The sequence below is a fragment of the Equus asinus genome, chromosome 26, assembly GCF_041296235.1.
Source record: "Equus asinus isolate D_3611 breed Donkey chromosome 26, EquAss-T2T_v2, whole genome shotgun sequence".
Classification (NCBI taxonomy): domain Eukaryota; kingdom Metazoa; phylum Chordata; class Mammalia; order Perissodactyla; family Equidae; genus Equus; species Equus asinus.
In genome coordinates this window covers 33,294,657-33,317,246 of record NC_091815.1, presented here as the reverse complement: position 1 = coordinate 33,317,246, position 22,590 = coordinate 33,294,657, and the positions used below count along the sequence as shown (strand labels likewise).

General features: G+C 55.1%; 1 protein-coding gene and 1 long non-coding RNA gene across 4 annotated transcripts; one reads left to right on the top strand and one right to left on the bottom strand.

The window, feature by feature from the left end:
* Positions 1–1,480: 1,480 nt before the first annotated feature.
* On the top strand, positions 1,481–10,743 carry LOC123281200 (uncharacterized). The gene is made up of 3 exons (XR_011498420.1): positions 1,481–1,569; positions 6,089–6,184; positions 9,984–10,743. It is a non-coding gene; the product is annotated as an uncharacterized lncRNA (long non-coding RNA).
* On the bottom strand, positions 3,375–22,467 carry NUCB1 (nucleobindin 1). Of its 3 annotated transcripts, none has more exons than XM_044759742.2 (13): positions 22,185–22,467; positions 21,646–21,782; positions 18,693–18,800; positions 16,537–16,669; positions 12,435–12,538; positions 9,607–9,792; positions 9,264–9,354; positions 6,107–6,165; positions 5,781–5,873; positions 5,598–5,690; positions 5,138–5,308; positions 4,583–4,679; positions 3,375–4,293 (listed from the first exon to the last, which is right to left on the bottom strand). In XM_044759742.2, the coding sequence occupies exons 2-13, from the start codon at positions 21,769–21,771 to the stop codon at positions 4,181–4,183; spliced, it is 1,374 nt and encodes a 457-aa protein (XP_044615677.1). In that variant the 5' UTR covers positions 21,772–21,782; positions 22,185–22,467; the 3' UTR covers positions 3,375–4,180. The 3 variants fall into 3 exon arrangements, with proteins under 3 accessions (XP_044615677.1, XP_044615675.1, XP_044615676.1); XM_044759740.2 differs by having other exon boundaries at positions 21,604–21,782; positions 22,185–22,325; XM_044759741.2 differs by having other exon boundaries at positions 21,616–21,782; positions 22,185–22,325.
* Positions 22,468–22,590: the final 123 nt, after the last annotated feature.

Below are 22,590 nucleotides of genomic sequence, written 5' to 3'. Positions count from 1 at the left end.
GTGCAGCTTATAGCTTTTTCACAAAACATTGTACCTGCAGGGGAGAGGAAGGAAAACTGATGACTAGATTTCATATATATCAAAAAAGAGATAGCATACATCTGAGTTTTTCTCTAGATTATGCATTGAAGGTGGCATAAACAAGAATTCCTTGGGGCTGGCCCAGTGGCATAGTGGTTAGGTTTGCATGCTCTGCTTTGGTGGCCCAGAGTTCACAAGTTCGAGTCTCCGGTGTGGACCTACACACCGCTCATCAAGCCATGCTGTGGTGGCGTCCCACATAGTAAATGGAGGAAGGTTGGCACAGATGTTAGCTCAGGGCCAATCTTCCTCAAGCATAAAGGGGAAGATTGGCAACAGATGTTAGCTCAAGGCTGATCTTCCTCACACACACGCACACAAAATTCCTTGGTTATACATCAAACAGGCTCAGAGATGCTGACGTCATCTGTGTGTGGAGGGAGGCAGGGACCAGGGTCATCAATTAGCCCCTCAACCTCTAAGAAATGCAGCTGGGAAAAGTGAGAGCAAGGTTCCCTTTATCTCTTCCTGTTGTGGGCCTATCCAGCTGGCGTCCTCTGTCATGAGGTGTGGGGTTGCAAGCTCATTTGACACAGGCTGATGGTGGCCTGCACGGCTGCTTCTCAGCACAGCGTGGATGTAACTGTAGCCACTTTAAAGCCGATGCAGTTTGCTTGCTAGATTCACCTGTTAGACCAAGAGTCTGTCCAGAAGTCTGTCCACAACCTTCTGTGGTCACATCTCCTTCTTTCTCTCTCTCTCTCTTTTTTTTTTTTGGTGAGGAAGATTGGCCCTGAGCTAACATTTGTGCCAGTCTTCCTCTATTTTGTATGTGGGACGCCGCCACAGCATGGCTTGATGAGCGGTGTGTAGGTCTGTGCCTGGGATCTGAACCCGTGAACCCCAGGCCACCAAAGTGGAGCACATGAACTTAACCACTATGCCACTGGGCCAGCCCCTACATCTCCTGCTCTGACTGTCACCCCCTTGCCTCCTTCTTATGCTGATCCTTGAGATTGCATTGGGCCCACTCTGATAATCTAGGATCATCTCCCCAACTCAAGAGCCTTAACTTAATCACATCTGCAAAGTCCCTTTTGCCAAACAAGGTCACATATTCACAGGTCCTCTGGATTAGGACGTGGACATTTTTGGGAAGTCTTTACGCCATCTACCACAGAGACTCATTCAGAGGGTGTTTAAAAATGTAGGTTTTGGGGCTGGCCCAGTACTGTCGTGGTTAAGTTCACACACTCCACTTTGGCAGCAACAGGAAGATTGGCAACAGATGTTAGCTTAGGCCCAATTTTCCACACCAAAAAAATAAAAAGTAGACTTTATTATTATTCAGGTATGGCAAGGCCAACAAAGCGACAGACAATTGCCTTTGAAAAGATAGTTACGGTGCCCAAGAGGAGGGCCCACACCATGCGTGCGACGCAGGGCCACAAGGGGGAAGCACCAGGGTTGGTCAAGAGGCAGGAGTGAGGGGAAAAAGTGCCAGAAGCTTTTGTTGTGGCTTCTGTGGGAAGGAATGGACAAGGCCGGGTAAGTGGGTTTCGGACTGGCTAGTCTGAATAATTTCAGCAAGTTCTGGGCTGGAGTGGCTGTCCTAAGTTGTCTGGGGCCTGGCGTGGGGTGGTGAGGAGGGGAATATTGCCCCGGAACTGTAGGAGTTGATAAAGGACTGGCTGAGCTCTGGGGTCTGGGCTCAGATTGGTTGTTTGCATATGAAAGGTGCAGCCACTAGCAGGAGAATAGCTTACTGTCTCCAGCAACTGGCTAATCCTGGGAGGGGCCATCCCTCCAGGGTCTGTGAGTGCCCTGCTGTCAAAACCTCAGAGACGCACAGTTAATACATGGGGGAACAGAGACCCAGAATATGGGGGGTAGGAATGTCGGGGACAGGACATTCCAAAGAGACAGTAATCATTTTATGTTACTTTTTTTAATATTGCCTCTGAGCTAACATCTGTGGCCAATCTTTTTTTTTTCTTCCTCTTCTCCCCAAAGCCCCCCAGTTCATAGTTGTACATTCTAGTTGTGGGTCCCAGTTCTGCTATGTGGACGCCGCCTCCACATGGCCTGATGAGCGGTGCTAGGTCTGTGCCCGGGGTCCGGACTGGGGAAACCCTGGGCTGCCAAAGCAGAGCGCACGAACTTAACCCCTGGGCCACGGGGCCGGCCCTGACAGTAATGATTTTAAGACCTTTGCACACACAGACCCGAAAGGAAATCACTTTCAGATGAAACATAAAAGGCCAATATAATTCTCGCAGTTTAAGACTGGAAGGAAAGGTCAGGCGAGAGGCAGGGATGGACCGGGGCGGAGCTTGCTCCGGGGCAAAGGTGACTCCCTTGTTGACTTTGGATGCCGGGTACTCTGCCCGATGGGGCAGCGAACTTGGCAGACCGGAGCCTCTCTCCTTGCTCCCTTTGGAACTTGGACTCTCTTATGGGAGACAGACACAACCAAGGGACACACATACAAATAAAGAATTGCGAGGTGTGGAAAGCATCTTGGATGACCTGGAATGGGTTTCCTTACATATGGGAGTCTGGGACAGGTTCCCGAGGATTCTGGTTGGATAAATGTGTCCGTAAAAAAAAACCAGTAGTAATAGCTACTGCTTGCTGACGTCCAATTTCAGGCAAGGAGCCATATCATTCATGCGCATTATTATCGAATCCTTCAAAGAACGCTGGGAGGCTGCTACCATTTTATGCCCATTTTGCTGACTGGGTCACTGAGGCTAAGCTCCCTCAGTTTTCCAAGAGAAGCAGAGAGGCTGTGGCCGATGTTTGCAGAGGTCACTGTTGTTGAGGTTCAGCTGGGGGCGTGGCATATATAACTTCCCAGGACCCTTCCTTGGACATTCCAGGGTCTGGGAAGATGTATTATTAATGAGAGCCTCCCAGGTCATTTTTATCATCTGGGCCTCCTTCACACTTCTTCCTCTCTGTGGATGCCCACCTAGACCAGCCCCACACCCAGTGTGTGCTGGCAAACCATCTCTTGGATAGGTGTGGGGAAGCTCTGATATGGAGCCTCTGTCAGTTGTTGGTGCAGACAGGTGTGACATCTGGAGCAGCTGCAGCCACTTTGGGACCATAAGAGGAGTGCAGCCCCCCATACCTACCATGGCAGAGCTAGGAGATGGGAGAACCTGCTTCTGTCCTTGTAGCTGAAGGTGTGTGTAGGCAGTGGCCTCATGGAGAGGACAGAAAGATGCCAGCGTGGATCTTCTGAGAAATGATGCCTGAATCGAATCTTAAAAAATGAGGACTTTGGCAGGTGAAGTGGGGAAGGCGTTTCAGACAGAACGGTATAAACAAGGACACAGAGACATGGATTTGTTCCAGAAAAGTGTATTTCGATGGAACTGGCGTATAGAGCAGGACACAGAGCAGTGTGAGATGAGGCCAGAAAGGCGGGCAGGGCTGACCTCACAGGGCCTTCCACACGAGGCTGAGGGCTGGGACCGGCTCCTGGGGCCGGGTCAGTTCCAGGACCCTTCTGGGGCTGTGTGGGGAAGGGGCTGGGGGCCAAGGTGTCAGGGAGGAGGCTGAGGCAGCTGGAAGCCAGGCATCAGGGAGAGTCCGGGCTCTCAGTGTCAGCGCTGACCAGTCACGCTGAGGACTCTCCTGCCCCTCGCACCCACCCATGGGGAAGACACTGTCTCTGATGCATTGCCGGTCCCACAGAAGGGACAGAAAGGTCTGAGGGACCACCTATGCCCCATAAACCAACAGAAGCTGGGGCAGAGCAGCAGGCAGGATGCCAGCAGCTGTGGGGACGCAGGATGCTGAAGTGGCCACAACTGGGCACAGCCAAATCATCTAGAAAGGCAGGCACGGAGCTGACCCCTCGGGAGAGAGGAGCTTCCCTAAGTTACAGGGACCCAGTGAGCGCCCGACTGGACACGAGAAGGCAGGTCCCTTGGAGGGGAACAGAAAGAAGGGACCACAGACTGGCAGGCTGTGGAAGCTGAGGCGGCAGATACGGGGCCTGGGCAACAAGGCGGGAAGTGCCACCCTGTCTCCCCGCCCCCAGGAGGCCACACATGTTGCTGGCCCCCAGGGGAGGCTGCTTGTGACACCTCATCCCCTTCGCATCAGCTGCCTCGGTAGGAACGCAGGGGGCTGGGTCCAAGAGGGGTCACAGGTGTTGGGAATCCAGCTGGGGCAGCTCGGGGGGCTGTTCAGGAACCTTCTTTTCTGAAGGGTCTACATCCTTCTGGTCACCAACTGGAGCTGGCACAGGTGCATCACCTGGAAACGGAGGTAGGAAATGGTAGCACTAGACATCCCAGCCTCTGCCCTCAGACTCAGGTATCTGGGCCCCCAGGCCCTCCTCCCTCAGACCCGGGAGTCCAGGCCCCAGACCCTCCTCCCTCAGACCCGGGAGTCCAGGCCCCAGCCCCTCCTCCCTCAGACCCAGGAGTCCAGGCCCCAGCCCCTCCTCCCTCAGACCCGGGAGTCCATCCCCAGCCCCTCCTCCCTCAGACCCGGGAGTCAGGCCCCCGGTACCCCCTCTCGTCCCCTGGGCAGGGGCCGGCACCTGTGTCCGGGTGGAACTTGAGCTGTCCCTCAGGGCCGGGGACCGGGTCCTTGCGGCCTTGCTGCTGCTGTTTCCTCTGTTCCATTTGCAGAACGGCCTGCAGGGGGCGAGGGAGGTTGCTCAGGCAAGAGGGTCTGATGCTGAGTCCTGAGTCTCCATGGCAACCGGCTCCTGATGGTGGACCAGGCCCTTCTCCATGGGCCTCAGTTCTCTCTCATTGACAGCTGATCCCAACAGTTAAAGACCCAGTTGGCCCTCCCCTGTCACGGCTGGGGTCACACCTTGGGACAGGGAAGCCGTCACTGAAGCAACGCGGGCTCTGGCCCTCTTTCTCCTGGGCCCTACCGCGCGACCCTCCCACAACCCGCTGCCATCATCCAACATGGCAGCTGCAGCGCCGTCTGGAGGGGACGTCTGCCCTTATTCAAGATGGCGGCTGCTAGCTGGGGAGGGACCAGGGATGAACACACGGGCCTCAGGCCTTCCCAGCCTCTGGACACACAAGGACAGGGCCACCAAGGACTCAGGGGATGGCCCAGCCTCCCCGCCGGTCACCTGCTGCAGCTCCCGCTTCTGGGCCTCCAGGCGTCCCTGGGAGCGTCCCAGGGCCTCGGTCTCCTGGCTGAGCCGCTGCGCCTTGGCGTTCAGCTCGGCCTCGCGGGCAGCCAGCTCCTCCTCAAAACGCCTCAGCTCTTCCTCCGTGTAGGCAGGGTGCATCTCCACCGTCTGCGGGGCGGGGACAGGGGCCAGCCGCCCGGTGACTCCAGCGGGGCCCACGCACGATGGAGAGGGCTCGGCCGGTGGAGGGGCTTGGAGAAGGCGGGGGCCTGGGCCATGTGCGCGGATGGAGGAGACTCGAGTGGGAGCAGGGGAAGGGGACAAAGACCCAGAGAGAGGCGGGGGACAGAGAGAGCAGACCCCCAGAAAATAAGAGAAGTGGCCAGAGACCCTGAAAGAAAAGTTAGGGCTGGGAGGGAGAGATATTCAGGACCCAGGTCACCCACCATGTCCTCACCTCCCAGCCCTCCCCGGTGTCCCCAAACTCCTTCCTCTGGGTGGATGCGAGGAACTCCTCCAGGGTCACGAGGCGGTCCTGGTTGGTGTCCACCTGGGGAGCCAGGGAAGGGTAAGCGACAGAGGGGGGCACCTCCCCCGCCCCCCCCCCCGCCCCGCACCGCTCCCCCCCCCGCGCGCGCACATTCTTCATCACGTGCTCCCGCATGCGCAGCCGCTCCTCCTCCATCTCCCGCATGTCGTCTTCCTCGTTCTTTGGGTCATACACCTTCTCCAGCTGTAGGGTCAAGCGAGAGTCAGGACATATGGAGGGGTCCAGGGCAACCTCTTCCCTACGTTACTCCACCTCTTCAAACAACCAGACAACTTCAACCAGTCCTCGGGTCACCCTGCCACTCCTGGCAGCCTCTTTTTGCCCCAGGGGCTGCTGGGAGTTGTTTTCAGGGGAATCCGAGGAGACACGTGGCTGATCTGGGCATCCTCTGTTCCCAGGGCTTCCAAGATGCTCACCTCCTTGGTGAAGAGGGCCTCCAGCTCCTGCTCATCGAGGACACCGTCGCTGTTGATGTCTGAGGGGAAGATAAGAAGGTATCTTGGGGGACAGAGGACGGGGTGGGTCAGGTTCCTGAGGGACCTGCTAGAGATGGAATCTGGGGCTGCTGCGGGGTCTGTCATCAGAGGACAGGTAACAACAGGTCTCTGACAGTAAAACGGTGGCCTTTAGGCTTTGGCGCCCCATGGGTCTGTTACTGGCACAGCCCATTCCCTACCAACCAGGGTCCCAAGAATGGAGTAAGTGAAGGTGGGGCTTTACTGGGACCATTCTTGGGCTGTTGTCATGCAGGATGCCTTGATCCCTAGCACACAGTGATCTGGGCACAGGATCAGCCCTCTTTGCCCAGGATCCAGGGGCCACTCTAGTTGCCAGAGGAGCCGCTCCCTGCCCATCCAGCTCGTCGGACCACAGGGCTCCAGGCTCCTAAGCCTCATGGGCCCCGCTCACTGTCTCCACTCTTCTGCTCACTCAGATCAGCACCCACAACTGGTCCTGTGGAGATGGCCGAGAACCTTGACCTTGCAAATCCACTGGTTAATATTTAGCCCACATCTTATCTGACTTTCTTTCCTTGGCTTCCACGACATCATTCTCTCCTCTCCAGCTGCCGCTCATTCTGCTTTGCTGGCTCTGACCTCTACCGATTGGTGCACCCCGGGGCTCTGGCCTGGGACCTCTTCTCTATCTAATCTTGGAATCTGTCCAATGGTAGCCACTAGCCACACGGGGTGTTTACATTTAAATTGATTAAGATTAAAATCTCAGTTTATCAGTCCCACTTCTACTCAATAGCCACATGTGGCTGGTGGCCGCCATATTGGGTGGCACAGAACATCTTCCATCATCACAAAGAGAGTTCGATTGGCCAGCACTTCCTTAGATGGGTTCTCCAGTCTCAACTTTCAGTGCCATCCCTAAGGTGCCTGCACACATGAAGAGCCAACTGCCTACCCTCCGTCTCCACGTAAACGTCTAACAGACAGCTCTACATTAACAGGAGCAGACACAGTCGCCAATTTTCCCTGCCAGGCATGGTTACTCTTCCCTCCCCATCCTTCCAGTTGTTCAGGCCAAATAACTTGGAGTTACCCTTGACCCTTTGTTTCCTCCTAATCCTCATCCAGCCCATCTGCGAGTCCTTCCAGCTTAACCTTCGAGAGGAATCCAGAATCTGACCTCTCCTTCCTACTTCCTACGGTCCAGTCTCACTAGGCTCCTGGCTTGGCCCTCGCCCCCAACAGCCTGTCCTCAACACAATACCCACATGGGTTCAGGCAGATGGCATGAGTCCTCTGCTCCAAACCCTTTTGTGGTGTCCTATGACAGACAAGAATAAAAGCCAAGTTCCCCACCCTGGCTGTAAGGTGCTGAGGGGTCCGGCTGCTGTCACCTCCCCAGCCATCTTTCCTATCCCTCTGCTCTTCATGCATTCTGCTTCCAGTGACCTGGGAAACCCACCAAGTTCATTCTTCCCTGTGTGTGCTTGCTGTTCCCGCCACCTAGAACGTTCTTCCCAAACATCTGCAAGGCTCAACCCCTCACTTCACTGAGATCTCAGTTCAAATATCACCTCTTGGGGCCGGCCCAGTGGCGCAGCGGTGAAGTTTGCACGCTCTGTTTCGGCAGCCTGGGGTTCACTGGTTCGGATCCCGGGCACGGACCTATGTGCCACTTATCAAGCCACGAAGTGGTGGCATCCCACATAGAAAGTAGAGGAAGATGGGCACGGATGTTAGCTCAGGGCCAGTCTTCCTCAGCAAAAAAGAGGATTGGCGGTAGATGTTAGCTCAGGGCTAATCTTCCTCAAAAAATAAAAAATAAATAAAACTACAAAAACATTCACTTCCTTAGTCGTCAAACCCACTTTTCATGTGCCTGGTAGCCACATGGGGCTGGTGGCTGCTGTGCTGGACGGCACAGACTAGAACATTTCCATCAGCATAGAAAGTTCTATTGGTCTAGTAAAACCTTCTCTGAGCAGGCTATCTAAAATTGTCACTCTAGGCCCCTAAGCCTGCTGTCCTTATTTCCAGGGTACACGTCACTACCTGAGACTGTCCCATAGAACCTACTTCACTGATTCTAAGATGTCCTTTTTTTCTTTTTCCTTTTTTTTTTTTTAAAGATTTTATTTTTTTCCTTTTCCTCCCCAAAGCCCCCCGGTACATAGTTGTATATTCTTCGTTGTGGGTCCTTCTAGTTGTGGCATGTGGGATGCTGCCTCAGCGCAGTTTGATGAGCAGTGCCATGTCTGCGCCCAGGATTCGAACCAACAAAACACTGGGCCGCCTGTTGCGGAACCCCCGAACTTAACCACTCAGCCAAGAGGCCGGCCCCTCCTTTTTTTCTTTTTCCCTTTATTTTGTCATCCCCGAAATCGGGCGGCATCTTATCACCTGTGTCAGCTTAATGGGCGGCTTATGTAAATCTCTAGTGTATCCTACACTCCATGGTCTCTGAGATTCACCGAAACCCAGTAGGAGCTGCTCGCCTGACAGCTGGCTCTGCGAGGGGCACTGCGTTTGTCCCCGGCTGGATCCATAGCATCTCTGAGCAGCTTGGTCTTTGGAGCTTAGTAAGCGTTTGCTGAATGAACGAATCGGGCCCTGCTAAGCTCTGTTGACAGGCTGTAGCTTCTGGGTCAGGGTCCTGGGCACACCCGAGGGGGCCTGGCGACCCAGGCTGTTTCCCGATAGGAAGAGAATGAAGGAGGATGTGTGTCTGAGCCACCACGGAGAAGGGGCTTCCCAGGTCCCCGGACGCCTATTGACTAGGGCTCAGCCATAGGGCTCCCAGAGGAGACCAGGGCCTCTGGGCTGCGTGGGATGGGGGCCTGGGCCTGGCGAAGCCTGGTTCGCTCCATCAGAGGATACCAGCCAGTCCTCCGAACCCAGAGATCTGGCGCCTCCCAGAAGACGTCTAGCTCTTCCTCGGCAGATGCTAGCAGTCAGGAGGGGGAGGGCCTTCCAGACCCCCCGGGGAAATGGGCTCTGACCTCTTCAGCCTGCCGAAGCCCTGCCGGGATGGGGAGACCCCTTCTTAGCATTCAGGCCCCAGAAAGGTCAGAGCCCCAGGTTCAGCCTGGGTCTTGGGACTCGCTCCCCACCTTACCATGCAGGATGAAGAAGGTCTTGGGGTTAAACCTGTTGGGGTCCAATCCATCCAGCTCCTCCCATACCTCCTTCAATTGGGCTTGGCTGCCCTGTGGAGGGGAGAGCCAGGGGCTCATGAGCAAGAAGTCTGGGTCCCCCCATCCCTCAAATGTCATTCCCCTCAAGCAAGAAAACCAAGAAAACTACAACTCCCAGCAGCCCCTGGGGTAGCTGGGCATATTATAAAAGGTACTTTTTGCCTCAGGGTCTGCTGGGAGTTGTAGTTCTTCAGCTACTTTTTTGTCTTGCGGTGCTTGACGAGTTGGACAAGGTCAGGGGTGGGCACGAATGGGGGTCCGTACAGGCACATTGACTTTGGGGTGCTCTCGGTGCCGGCGCTGTTGCTCTTCCAGCTTCCTCTCTGCCTCCTTTCGCTGCTCCTCTCCCAGTGACTCCAGATACCGGCGTCTCTCGTGCTCCTTGAGCATCTCATAGCGTTTGAACTCTTCGTGATGGGCGGCGTCGTACTGGGCGAGGTCCCGGGTGGCCTGGGGAAAGGCAGATGGTCACTCTCGTCTCACCTCTCTGTCCAGCGCCCCAGTTCCAGCCTCCAAACGCCAGGGTCTGAACCTGGCCAGCCTCCACCCTGTCCTGGGTCTCACGTCCTCATCTCACCCCTCGGTCTCTGTGATCTGCTCTTGCCTCATAACACAGCCTCCTCTGTTTGTTTGTTCAACAGAGATCAGGGCAGTTACACAACAGCAGCTTTAACCCACCTCTCTCAAGTCCTCGACCATCTCAAGATCTTGGAGAAATAAGTAATAAGGAACAATTTCAGGAAATGGGCTTAATATGGAGAGCAGTACACCTAGGCGGTAAAGAACACGAGGTCTCTAATTTTTTTGCCCAGGGTTCAAATCCAGGCTCTGCTGTATGAACAAATCCCACTAGCTGTGTGATCTTGGGCAAGTTACTCACCCTCTCTGTGCCTCAGTTTCCACGTCTGTAAAATGGAGATAACATACTCTACTGGGTTGACTATTATCCCCACAAAATTCACGTCCACCCAGAACTTCAAATGTGACCTTATTTGGAAATACGGTCTTTGTGGATGGCATTAGTTAAGACGAGGTCTTACTGGATTAGGGTGAGACCTAACCCCAGTGACTGGGGTCTTTATAAGAAGGCTGCAGAAAAGACAGACACAGGCAGAGCGCCATGTGATGACGGAGGCAGAGGTCGGAGTGATGTGTCTACGAGCCAGGCCATGCTGGCAGCTCGGAGAAGCTGGAAGAGGCAAGGAGCGGACTTGCCTCCAGCGCCTCCGGCGAGCCCAGTGATCCTGATTTTGGACTTCCGGCTTCCAGAACCGTGAGAGAACACACTTCTGTTGTTCTCAGCCACCGAGCCTGCAGCCACAGGAAGTTAATCCACCCAGGAGGACCCGCCTTGACTTCTGACTCACACTCTAAGATAAATTCCTGTTGTTTTAGGCTGCTGAGTTTGTGGTTATTTGTTATTCGGCAGCGGTGGGAAATGAATACAGCTGTTGTGTGGGGAACAGACGGCAGGGCCAGGTCCTGAACCTGGGGCGACTGTGGCCCGCAGGGGGCGGTTGTCAGTGACGCAGAGGCCCAGGAGGCTGCTGAATATCCTCCAGGGCACAGACAGCCCCCATAACAAAGCGCGATCCGGCACCAAATGTCAAGAGCGTGGAGAAACGCTTCTGGAGAGGGAGGCAGAGGCAAGGAGCCCAGTGAGGAAGTGGCTGTGAGAGATGACAGTGGGGCTGGAGAAGAGCACACAACTTCTGGAATGTTCTAGAAATAAGCAGCAAAAACGTCCAATGGCTACTGCTATGATCTTCACGGCCACTAGGTGGAGCTCCGGTAGCCAGAAAAGCAGGGCCCAGGCCTGGCTGAGGGTGGATCTCCCGTCTAGGGGCCACAGAAGGGCTGTGAGCCCGGGAGAGGCAGGGGTGGGCCTGGGCATCCCCGTCCACTCCCCCAGCCCACCCCTGGCCTTCCCCACGCGGCCGGGCTGTGAATCCCAGTTTCCGGATGAGGACTGTATTAGTTCCTACGGCTGCTGTAACACAGTGTCATCAACATGGTAGCTAAAAACAGACAGGGGGCCGGCCCGGTGGCGCAGCGGTTAAGTGCGCACATTCCACTTTGGCGGCCCGGGGTTCCGGAGCCCGGGTGTGGACATGGCACCGCTTGGCAAGCCATGCTGTGGTGGGCGTCCCACATATAAAGTAGAGGAAGGTGGGCATGGATGTTAGCTCAGGGCCAGTCTTCCTCAAAAAAAAAAAAAAAGAAAAGAAAAACCCAACACATTTATCATCTTACAGGGTGGAGGCCAGGGGTCTGAAACTGGTTTCACTGGGCTGAAATTAAGGTGTCAGTAGGAACGTGCTCCCTTGGGGAGAATCCTTTTCTTTCCCTCTTCCAGCTTCTAGAGCCGAATTCCAGGCTTGTGGCCCCTTCCTCCATCTTCAAGGCCACCAGCACAGCTTCCTGCCTTGGCTGTCCCATTGTTTTCTTCTCCTACTGGAGTCAAAGTCCCTTCTGCCATGTGAGGTCACACAGCCACGGGTTTCTCAGACTAGGATGTGACATCTTTTTGGGGGACCATAAGTCTGCCTCCCACAAGGACACAGAGGGGACGGCCTCCATCCCAAGTCATATGGGAAGGACAAAACTGGGGAGGGATTTAAAGCCAGATCTGAGTGGAGCCAAGTCTGTCCTGCCTACACCTCTGCTTTCCTTTTCCTTTTTTTTTTTTTTTTTGGTGTGGAAGATTGGCCCTGAGCTAATATCTGTTGCCAATCTTCCTCTAAAAAGATTGTCGCTGAGCTAACATCCGTGCCAATCTTCCTCTATTTTGTATGTGAGATGCTGCTGCAGCGTGGCTTGATGAGTGGTGTATAGGTCCACAACTGGGATCCGAACCTGGGAACCCCCGGCTGCTGAAGTGGAACATGTGAAGTTAACCACTACACCACCAGGCCGGCCCCCTCTGCTTTCCTGTAGAGAATCTGAGGAGGGCTCTTAGACACTGCTGGCCCTCTGCAGCCTCTGACCTCAGAGAACATGCCAGGCAGGGCAAGCAAGCGAGCGGGCTCCCGTTCCAGGCTCCGTTCCCGTCTCCCCCTCCGAACTCTGCCTCTGGGCCCCCCTCACGCTACCGTCTGGATCAGCAGCTCCAGGTCCCGGGCCTCAAACGTGTGCTGATTCTGAGGGTCGAGATGTTCAAACTGCTTCAGGAGACTCAGGTGATCCAACTGTACATCTGGATGAAGGGGAAGAGGAAAAAAACAAAGCAACTCATGGAATGCTCTTTCCTTCAAAATCCCTATTCTGGGACAGAGAGGCTCTAAAAGAGGTCACAGAGGGCACTGAGGAAGCCCAGAGGACGGCCTGAATGAGCCTGGGGCAATCAGGGAGGGCTTCTTGGAGGAGGCAATGCCATGGCCGAGTCTGATGCTTAAAATAATAATCACCATGATAATAACTCACTCGTACTCTGTGCCAGGCCCTGCTCTAAGCACGTTAAATATATTAATGCATTTACTTTTCACAGAAATCTTACAACATAGTTTCCATGGTTATCCTGTTTTAGCGATGCAAAAACTGAGGCCCAGAGAGGGCGTGTGACTTGTCTAGGTTACCATCTAGGAAGTGGCAGAGGGAGGAACAGAATGAGTTGTTGGGCTCCAGACCACAGGCGCTCGACCACTGTGATGGGTTGAAGTGTGTACCCCAAAATTCATTCGCTGAAGTCCTCACTGCCAGGACCTCAGAGTGTGACCTTAGTTGGAGGGAGGGTCTTCATGGAGGTGATCAAGTTAACATGAGGTCAGTAGGGTGGCCCTAATCTAATAGGACTGGTGGCCTTATAAGAAGGGGAAATTGGGACACAGAGACACACACAGAGGGAAGACGGTGTGAAAAGACACGGGGAAGATGGCCATCTCCAAGCCAAGGAGAAAAAAGATGTAGAACACATCCCCCTCATGGCCCTCAGAAGGAACCAACCCTGCTTTTCTTTTTTTTTTTTCCCCTTGAGGAAGATTGGCCCTGAGCTAACATCTGTGCCAATCTTCCTCTATTTTGTATGTGGGTTGCCACCACAACATGGCTGACGAGTGGTGTAGGTCCATGCCTGGGATCTGAACCCAGGAACCCAGGCCACCGAAGCAGAGCACATGAACTTAACCACTATGCCATGGGGCTCGCCCCCAGCCCTGCTGACACCATGACTTCTGGCCTCCAGAACTGAGAGATAATAACTGTCTGTTGTTGAAGCCACCCCGTCTATGGTTCTTTGTTACAGCAGCCCCAGCAAAGTAATGCAGCCTCCTTGTCCAGAACTTTCCAGGCAGTCAAGAAGGGAGCGCACAAACACACACATGCATGCTCAGCACCCACTTGTTCCCTGGTCCTGAGGCCTCCCGGGGGCCCAGAGGTGAATGAGACCCAGGCCGGCCCTCCAGCGGCTCCTGGCCCGGTGGGGGTGAAAGACACCCAAACAGGTGGCTGGGATCCAGTGGCCTGGGCTGAAGGCGAGGCAGCTTGGGGCCCGGGCGAACCCAGAGGAGGGACAGGCGCCCAGGAGACGGGCACAGATGGAATCTCACGATTCCCTATTCATGCCACCAACGTGCACTGAGCCCCCACTCCAGGCCGGCCCCGTCCGCGGCACCGTGGACACAGCAGGAACCAAACAGTGACGGCATCTGCCTCCCGGAGCCCTGAGTCAAGAGACGAGAATGGGAGGCTAAGGGATGAACACACGACCACAAAGGACTCGAACGGGGGCTCCGTCACACAGGACGGTCAGGGCAGGAGGCCTCTGGGAGGAGGCGACACCTGAGCTCAGTCAGCCACACGGAGAGCCCTGAGGAAAAATGTCCCCGGCAGGGGGAAGCGCACGGGCAAAGGTCCTGAGGCGAGGAGAACGTGGCACTCCAGCACTTCCTCAAAGTGCTGAGGACAGAGGGTGAGCGAGGGCACCGGGGTGGAGGGCAGGGCTGGGCCTCCGAGAAGCAATGACGAGTGTGGCCTTGATCCCGAGGGCGCAGGGGAGCCACGGCAGGCTCTGAGCAGAGGATGGACAGGACTTGAATGGGGTGTTGTTGTGGGCTGAATAACGGCCCCCAAGGTGTCCACGTCCTGGTCCTGAACCTGGGAATAGGTGACCTCACGTGGCAAAAGGGACTTCGCAGATGTGATCAGACTAAGCATCCTGGGATGGGGAGACGACCCTGGATTACCCAGGTGAGCCCAGTGTCATCAGGCGGGTCCTCAGAAGAGGGAGGCAGAGGGACATCTGACCAGAGTGGAAAGCAGTGTGATGACTGAGGAAAAACACCATGCTGCCGGCTTTGAAGATGAAGGAAGGGGCTACCAGCCCGGGAATGTAGTTCTAGAAGCCAGAAAAGGCAAGGAAACAGATTCTCCCCCGCAGCCTTGAGAAGGATCCAGCCCTGCTGACACCTGCATTTTGGCCCCTTTGAGACTGATTTCAGTTTTTGTGGTGGTGTTTTCTTTTTTTCTTTCTTTCTTTTTTTTTTTGGTGAGGAAGATTGGCCCTGAGCTAACATCTGCTGCCAATCCTCCTCTTTTTGCTGAGGAAGACTGGCCCTGAGCTAACATCCGTGCCCATCTTCCTCTACTTTATATGTGGGATGCCACCACAGCATGGCTGATGAGCAGTGTGTAGGTCCACACCCAGGATCCGAAACGGTGAACCCCAGGCCGCCGAAGTGGAGCACCTAAACTCAACCACTCGGCCACAGGGCCAGCCCCTGATTTCCGACTTCTGATCTCTAAACTGTAAGGAAATAAATGGGTGTTGTTTTAAGCCACTAAGTTCGTGGTAATCTATCACACTGGCCACAGGAATCTCACACAGGCGCTAACAGGATCCCAACTGCTGCTGCAGGGAAACAGAACAAGTGGGCACAGCGGGGGTGGTGGCAGGGAGCCCAGGGGGGAAGCGATGGCAGTGATCCAGCGGGACCTGAGTGGCGGCCACGGCTGTGGCGAGAAGTGGTTGGGGTCTGGAGATACTGTGAGCGGGTGAAGGGCCACCAGTTGAATGACACAGCACAGCGTGTGGGGCATAATAAGCAGCCAATGAACAGGAGATATGTTTCTCATTAGTGACAAGGGGACACGTAATTTAGCAGAGATCAAATCAGACTCTGAAACTGTAATAGTTACAACAGCATGGCAGAGGGGCTGGCCCGGTGGTGTAGTGGTTAAGTTTGTGCGCTCTGCTTTGGCGGCCCGGGATTTGCCGCTTTGGATCCTGGGCACAGATCTATGTACCGTTCATCAAGCCATGCTGTGGTGGCGTCCCACATACAAAATAGAGGAAGATTGGCACAGATGTTAGCTCAGGGCCAATCTTCCTCAGCAAAAAAAAAAAGTTATATATATATGTATTCTCAGATATAAATGCCAGGAAATTAGAATCATTCTTGTGGGGGAGAGAGAAAACAACTAAGCAAGGAAAAACACAGTCACCTGGTGAACTTCCTGACTTTGACCTACTGTGGTTATGGAGGTGAAGGCCGTTGTTCTAAAGAAAACCACACAGAAATATGTCGGCGTAAAAGGATACAGTGTCTGAAAGGAATTCATCAACAAGAATGAAAAGGAAACAGAGCAAAAGCTAACAATCGGAGAATTTGGGTTAAAGGTATTTGGGAGCTTTTTGTCCTGTTCTTGCAATTTTTGGTAAGTTGGAGGTTACACCAAAATTTTAAAGAAGCCTGATTTTAAAAGATAAAAATAAGCTGAAACAGGAAAAACCAACCAACAACAGAGGAATGTCAATAGTAGATTGTGCTAGGAAGAAAATTTAATTAAGGGGCCAGCCCAGTGGTGTAGTGGTTAAGTTCGCATGCTCCACTTTGGTGGCCCAGGGTTTGTGGGTTCAGATTCTGGGCGCGGACCTAGCGCTGCTTGTCAAGCCATGCTGTGGTGGTGTCCCACATAAAATAGAGGAAGATGGGCACAGAAGTTAGCTCAGGGCCAATCTTCCTCAGCAAAAAGAGGAAGACTGACAACAGATGTTAGCTCAGGGCGAATCTTCCTCAGCGAAAAAAACCAAAACCAAAACCAAAAAAAAAACACCAGAAAAAACACCACAAACGATCTCGATTAATCTTCCCCGCACATTTTACAGAGGGGGGAGAAGAGGCCCCAGGGGGCCCCACCTGCCCAGCTCAAAAATCACCTGCAGCCCCGGAGGGAGACCCCCACCCTGCTCCCCCTTACTGGGCTCCTGCTGGGCGTCCATCTTGGCCTTGAGCAGCATCCGCAGCCGTGACACCTCCTGCCGCTTGAGCTCGTCCAGCTTGGTGCGGACATGGTGGCTGACGAAGTCCAGCTCACGGCTCAGCTTCCCACTCTGCCCGCAGAGAGAAGGGACACTGGTCAGGCTGGAGGCCCAGCACAGGGCATGCTGGGCAGCCTCGTCCTCTCTGGAACCTTCTACAAGCTTTCTGTTGCCCCCTGAGGCTCCTCAGAGCCGGACACAAGGTCCCAGCCCCTGAGCCTGGCATTCAAGGCCCTGCCCACCTCGGCAGCCCTTTCTCTCATCACTCATCAAATTTCACTCTCGGTTCCAGCAATGCTAACTGGGCGGAGGCCCCCATGCTTCAGGATCTTTTCCACCACTGGGCCTTTGCACATGCTGGTCCCTCTGCCTGGGATGCTCTCTCGCCACCACTTTTCAAGCCTAACCAGATCCTCGCTGTCCCCACCACACACACACACACACACACACACACACACACACACTGTGCTGAGCAGGATGCCTTCTCTGAGCTACCTCTATTATCCTTTTGGATTACATCTGCTTCTCCATCAGAGCTGACCCCTCTCCTGCTCACAGCCCCCCATGGCTCCCCAGTGCCCCCAGGACAGAATCCCTGAGCCTGGCACTCAAGACCCTGCACCCACATGCCCCTCCAGCCCTGGCTCCCCTGTCTTCATGTCAGTTATGAGGAACCACCAGCAGCCAGGTGAAGGTACCAGAATGCTTCCTTTGCAGACATACTTCCCACGGCCAGAAATGCCAGCCCCCCAACACACACACACTTCACTTTCTGTACCACGGACACGCCCACTCAGAATTGCTCCTCCCAGGGTGGGGGCGGGGGGGGGGGCGGTCCTCGCCTTACAAGCCCCATCTCGCTTGTGGCACTGGGCTGGCCCCTCTGTATGGTTTCCCCACGCCCTCTGCTCTCTCTTACTGCCCGATCGCTTTTCCAGGCACTCATGACTCACATGGGTCTCTCCAGCCCATGGGGGGCGTGGCTCTTGCAGAGGCAACAGGACGAAGTGACCACAATAACAGTCATATTAACCCTAACCAGCCAGGCACCTACGATGGGCCAAGCCCTGCCCCAGAGTCACCGAGTCCGTCCTCTACTCCTGCCACGGCCCCATTTTACAGATGAACAAACTGAGGCCCAGGAGGAGAAGCCACTTGCCCAAGGTCCCTCAGACAGTGACGAGGGGAGGTGAGCTTCCAGCCTGATGACCAAGTTGGTGTCATATCTCCCCAGGGCCTGGAAGTCCTGGGGCCGGCATTCAAGTCCCAGCCCTGTCACCACTTCACAGCATGACCCCAGCACACGCTTTTCCTGCTCTGGACCTCAAAATGGGGGCTGATGTTATTGCCACCAATGATGACTGACGTCGATTGCAGGCTTCCGATGCGGCAGGCTGAGCCCTTGACGTGGGGATTCTCTCTGATTCGCCCAACCGCCCCCCACCCCACAGGAAGACGCCTGCACCAGCCTCCTTGTCTTCTGAGAAGGAAACCCAGGCCCAGTGAGGGGTGGCCACTTGTCCCGGAGACCGAGGCAGAGCTGGGATGGGGCCGGCACCGTCCCACTCCGGAACCCGCCTGCCAAAGTGGCCACTCTGTTTCTGACATCACTTGCCAGTGGTCTGACCTTGGGCAAGCCGGGTGGCCTCCTGGGCCTCGGTTTGCCCAGCTGGGCAGTGGGAGGGGCTGGGCCCGTCTCAGGTTCTGCCCATCCATTGATGGGGACAGAGTCTCAGGCATGCTGAGAGGTTGTGAGGGGAGCAAGGCCACATCCTCATCAGTCCCAGGCCCCGGGGTCTCTCCTGGGCTGGTGTTTGGGGGGTCGTGTGTGGCAGGGCGGGGAGGACGGGTGGGGGCAGGCGGTCCTCTCACCTCATGGGGGAGGGCCAGTATCCTTTCCCCGGGGATGGGGTGGGGCGTGGGCTGTGGGCTCAGCCCGGAAAGGACAAACACCGCTACCAGGGCCTCAGTGTGCGCCTCTGTAAGACGGCAATAATCGCGGCTCCTCGGGAGGCCGAGTGACAGTTAGAGGAGGGGCGAGTGGGAAGAGCATCTCCCTCGGCCTCCCTCCCCCCACGCTCGCCCGCAGCCGCACCTTGATGTCCTCGGCGTTGGCGGCCTGCAGCTTCTCCCGGAAGTGCCCGTCCGTCTCCAGCACGTTGATGACCTCCTGGAGGTACCGGTGGTAGTACAGGCCCGTGTCCTGAGGTGACAAGGACGAACATAGCAGCCCCCAGCCTCCGCCCCTCCCTGCAGGGAGGACTCAGGCCCTGCCCCCGTGGGCACCTGCTGAGGGACCCAGAGACACCCCCCCCACCCCCAGAGCAGCAGGCCTGCCCCACGGGACAAAGGATCTGGAGTCAGCAGACCCCGCTTCCAATCCACGTCTGCCTGACCCTCTGGGCCACAGCTCTCAGCTCTTCCCACGTCTGCAGAGGAGACGAGATGAAAATCACACGGGTAAACACCCAGGACAACACCGCCCTCCGAGTAGGTGCTTAAAGAGCAGACACACTGGCATTTGTTGCCAAGCAGTGAAACATACATTCATTCATTCATTCAACAACCGTTCACCGGGCCTCTACTGCGTGTCAGGTGCTGTTCCACGGGACACAGTAAGTGAACAAGACAGATGGGCATCCCTGGGCTCCTGGTCCCAGCCCTGCCATGCCTAGGCGGCTGGCACTTTCCTCTTCCTGGGCCTCACTCTTCCATTTGAAACATAGGCAATAAATTGGATCCCTCTCAGAGCTGAGGCGCGCAGTAACTGAGATGAGCGGTCTGGCAGGGTGGAAAGCATAGAAAAGCTACACCATCTATTCCAGCTGCCATTATATAGGTTGAGAAACACCGTGCAGGTGCTTGCTAAACGGCAGCGGGGCAACCCGGCTACGTTACTGTGGGTGCACTCGTCTCCCAGAGCTGCTGTAAGGAAGTTTGAGAACCCAGGGGCTTAGAGCCACGCAAATAGATCCTCTCGGAGTTCTGGAAGTCGGAAGGCCAAACTGGGTTGGCGGGGGGGGAGCCTGTCTTGCAGGCTCCAGGGGAGAGTCCACTTCCAGAGGCGCCCACCCCCCTTGGCTCGTGGCCCTGCATCACGCTGACCTCTGCTGACATCATCACTTCGCCTCTGGCTCTGACCTTCCTGCCTCCTTCTTTGAGGGGGCGCTTGTGATTACACTGGCGCCGCCTGGACAATGCAGGCTCATTTCTTCCCCTCAAGAGGCTTAACGCAATCACACCTGCAAACACTTTTGCCATACCAGGTAATATAGTCACAGGCTCCGGGAACTAGGTCGGGCACATCTTTGCAGGCCATTATTCAGCCAAATATGGTTGCCTAGAATCCCAAATCTGCCAGTTACTAGCTATGTGATCTTGTCAGGACTGCTAGGATGCCTAGTTAAATTTAAATAAACAATAACTTCTAGTATAAGTAGATTGCATGGCGTGCACTTATGATTATTTACTGTTTATCTGAAGTTCAGATTTAACTGGGTGTCCTGTGTTTTTATTGGCTAAATCTGGCAACCTCAGCCCTTGGGTAAGTTACTTAACGTCTCTGAGCTCTGGTTTCTTTGTCTGTAAAGTAAGGTTAATGAGTACCCACGTCATAGAGGCTCTTGTGAGGATTATATGAGTTAATATCTTTTTTTTTTTTTTTTGAGGAAGATTAGCCCTGAGCTAATATCTGCTGCCAATCCTCTTTTTTTGCCAAGGAAGACTGGCCCTGAGCTAACATCTGTGCCGATCTTCCTCTACTTTATATGTGGGACACTTGCCACAGCATGGCTTGCCAAGCGGTGCCATGTCCGCACCTGGGATTCGAACCGGCGAACCCCAGGCCGCCGAAGCGGATCATGAGAACTTAACCACTGCAGCATCGGGCCAGCCCCATGAGTTAATATCTTTAAATATTAAACACAGTGCCTGGTACTTAGTAGGAGCTATCAATGTTATTATGATTGCTGTTGCTTTTATTGATGTTTATAACCCTCTGTGCTTTCTATTGGCCTCAGAATAAAGAAATTCTCCACCGTGGCCCCCAAGGCAGTGCCCCTGTCCCCTCTCTGACCTCATCTCCCCTTCGCTCGCTCTGCTCAGCCACACTGGCCTCCTCCAGCCAAGTCCCCCCACTCACTCTGCTCTCCCCCACCACGCAGCCTTTGCCCAAGGTTGTTCCCTCTGCCTGGAATGCTCTTCCCTGCACTTCAGATCTCAGCTCAAGGGACCCTTCCTCGCTGGCTGTCACCTCTGGTTGTCTTCCCAGTGAGCTAGGCTGGTCTGCGAGGGCAGGGGCCTGGCACCAGCACGGTGATTGGCTCATCGAAGGTGCTCAAGAAATGTGTGGGATGAATGAAGGAACAGAGGACTCAAGCTGCCCTTCGATGTCTGCAAAGATTTCACGGAGCAAAGGCCTAACTCACTGGGTGGCGACCTGCCACACAGGAGCACGGTATGATCTGTGCTGGAGACAGTGACCGGTCCATGCCGAAGGGGAGCTGTAGGAGGATTCAGGCCACAACTCAGGGCATCGACTTTGAGGATCTTTAAAGTTCCAAATTCCCTAAAACCAAAGTTTTCAGAGTGTTTGATAAATACGTGTCGGAATTAATAAATGAACAGTTTACGTGCCCCTTCATAATTGAAACTACAACTCCCATGAGCTCCATGAAGCAAGAACACCCTAGTTAGCTAACAACACCTGCTCAAGGTGTTACTGGGAAATGTAGTTCTTTTTTTTTTTTTCGGATTCCTTCTGAGCGGAGGGGCGTCTTAAAAAGAACAGAGAGGTTTGGGGAGGGGGAAGTGACACAGCTTTTTCACTTAAAATCTGACCTGATTTCCCACACCTGAGAGTCAGGGACTTAGAAAGCTGCCCGCTCCGCTTCCCCTCTAGTTTTTCACCACGTCAATGCCCCAGGACTGCAAAGAATGACAGGCAAACTCCAAGCCGCATCCGTAGGGGGAGTATCCACGCAAGGGGTCTGCGGGAATTGTAGTACCACTGCAAACACCTGGCTGGAGAGCAGGGCAGGGCCACTCACGGGGCTCTCGGTCGCGGGGCTCTCCTCCTTGGACGCCCCCCGCTCTAGAGGCACGGCCAGAACAGCGCGGAGCAGCAGCAGCGGTGGCAGGAGGAGCAGGGCTGCGCGGCGCCCAGAGGGAGGCATGGCGGCGTGATCTGGCGGGGGGACGGAGAGTTGAATAATGTCTGTCCCAAGCCTCCTCCTCCCCCGGACCCAGGAGTCTGGGCCCTCGGCGCCGCCACCCCCGCTCCCGCCCCAGGAGTCAAGACAGCCTCTCGTTTCCCAGGAGCCAGGATTCCGAGCCTCCAGCTTTTCATTCCTTAGACCCAGGAGTCCTGGCACCCAGCACCGTCTTCGCTCAGACTCAGGAATCCGGGATCTCGACCCCTTCTCTCCCCAGATCCAAAGATCCAGGCCCCCAGCCCCCTTTTTTCCCAGAATCTAGAAGTACTGGTGCCCAGCTCGTCCTCCCCGGGGACCCAGTTTTTCAACCCTCTGGTCCCCCGTCTCCCTTCCTCCCCAGGATCCCAAGAGTCTAGAAGCCCCCAGACCCTCACCTTTCCCGCACCGCAGAGGGCCTCTTCCCGGGCTAGGACCTCCTGCGCGTTCTTGGCGATTTCCCCCCTAGGCCACGCCCACTTTCCGCGGATGCCCCGCCCCCAGCAGCCTGATTGGTCTACGCTAGCTCCGGACCCCTTCGTCCCTGTCTAATGGCCCCGCCTCTTGTCGAAGTTGCTCGGCTGCTCTCGAAAGCTTCGTCTCCTTCCTCGGAAGCCCTACCTCTTGACGTCGCATTTCCTGCCTTTTAGGCTAAAGGAGAGCGGAGGCTTCAAAGAAAACTACGACTCCCTGCAGGCCGGGGGTACGAGTCAACTTCCGCGGGCGCCTTGGCCCCTTCGCCTCATGGGAGTTGTAGTTTTCCCATTTATTTTCTCCCCAAGAAGTGGCTGCGAGTTACAGATC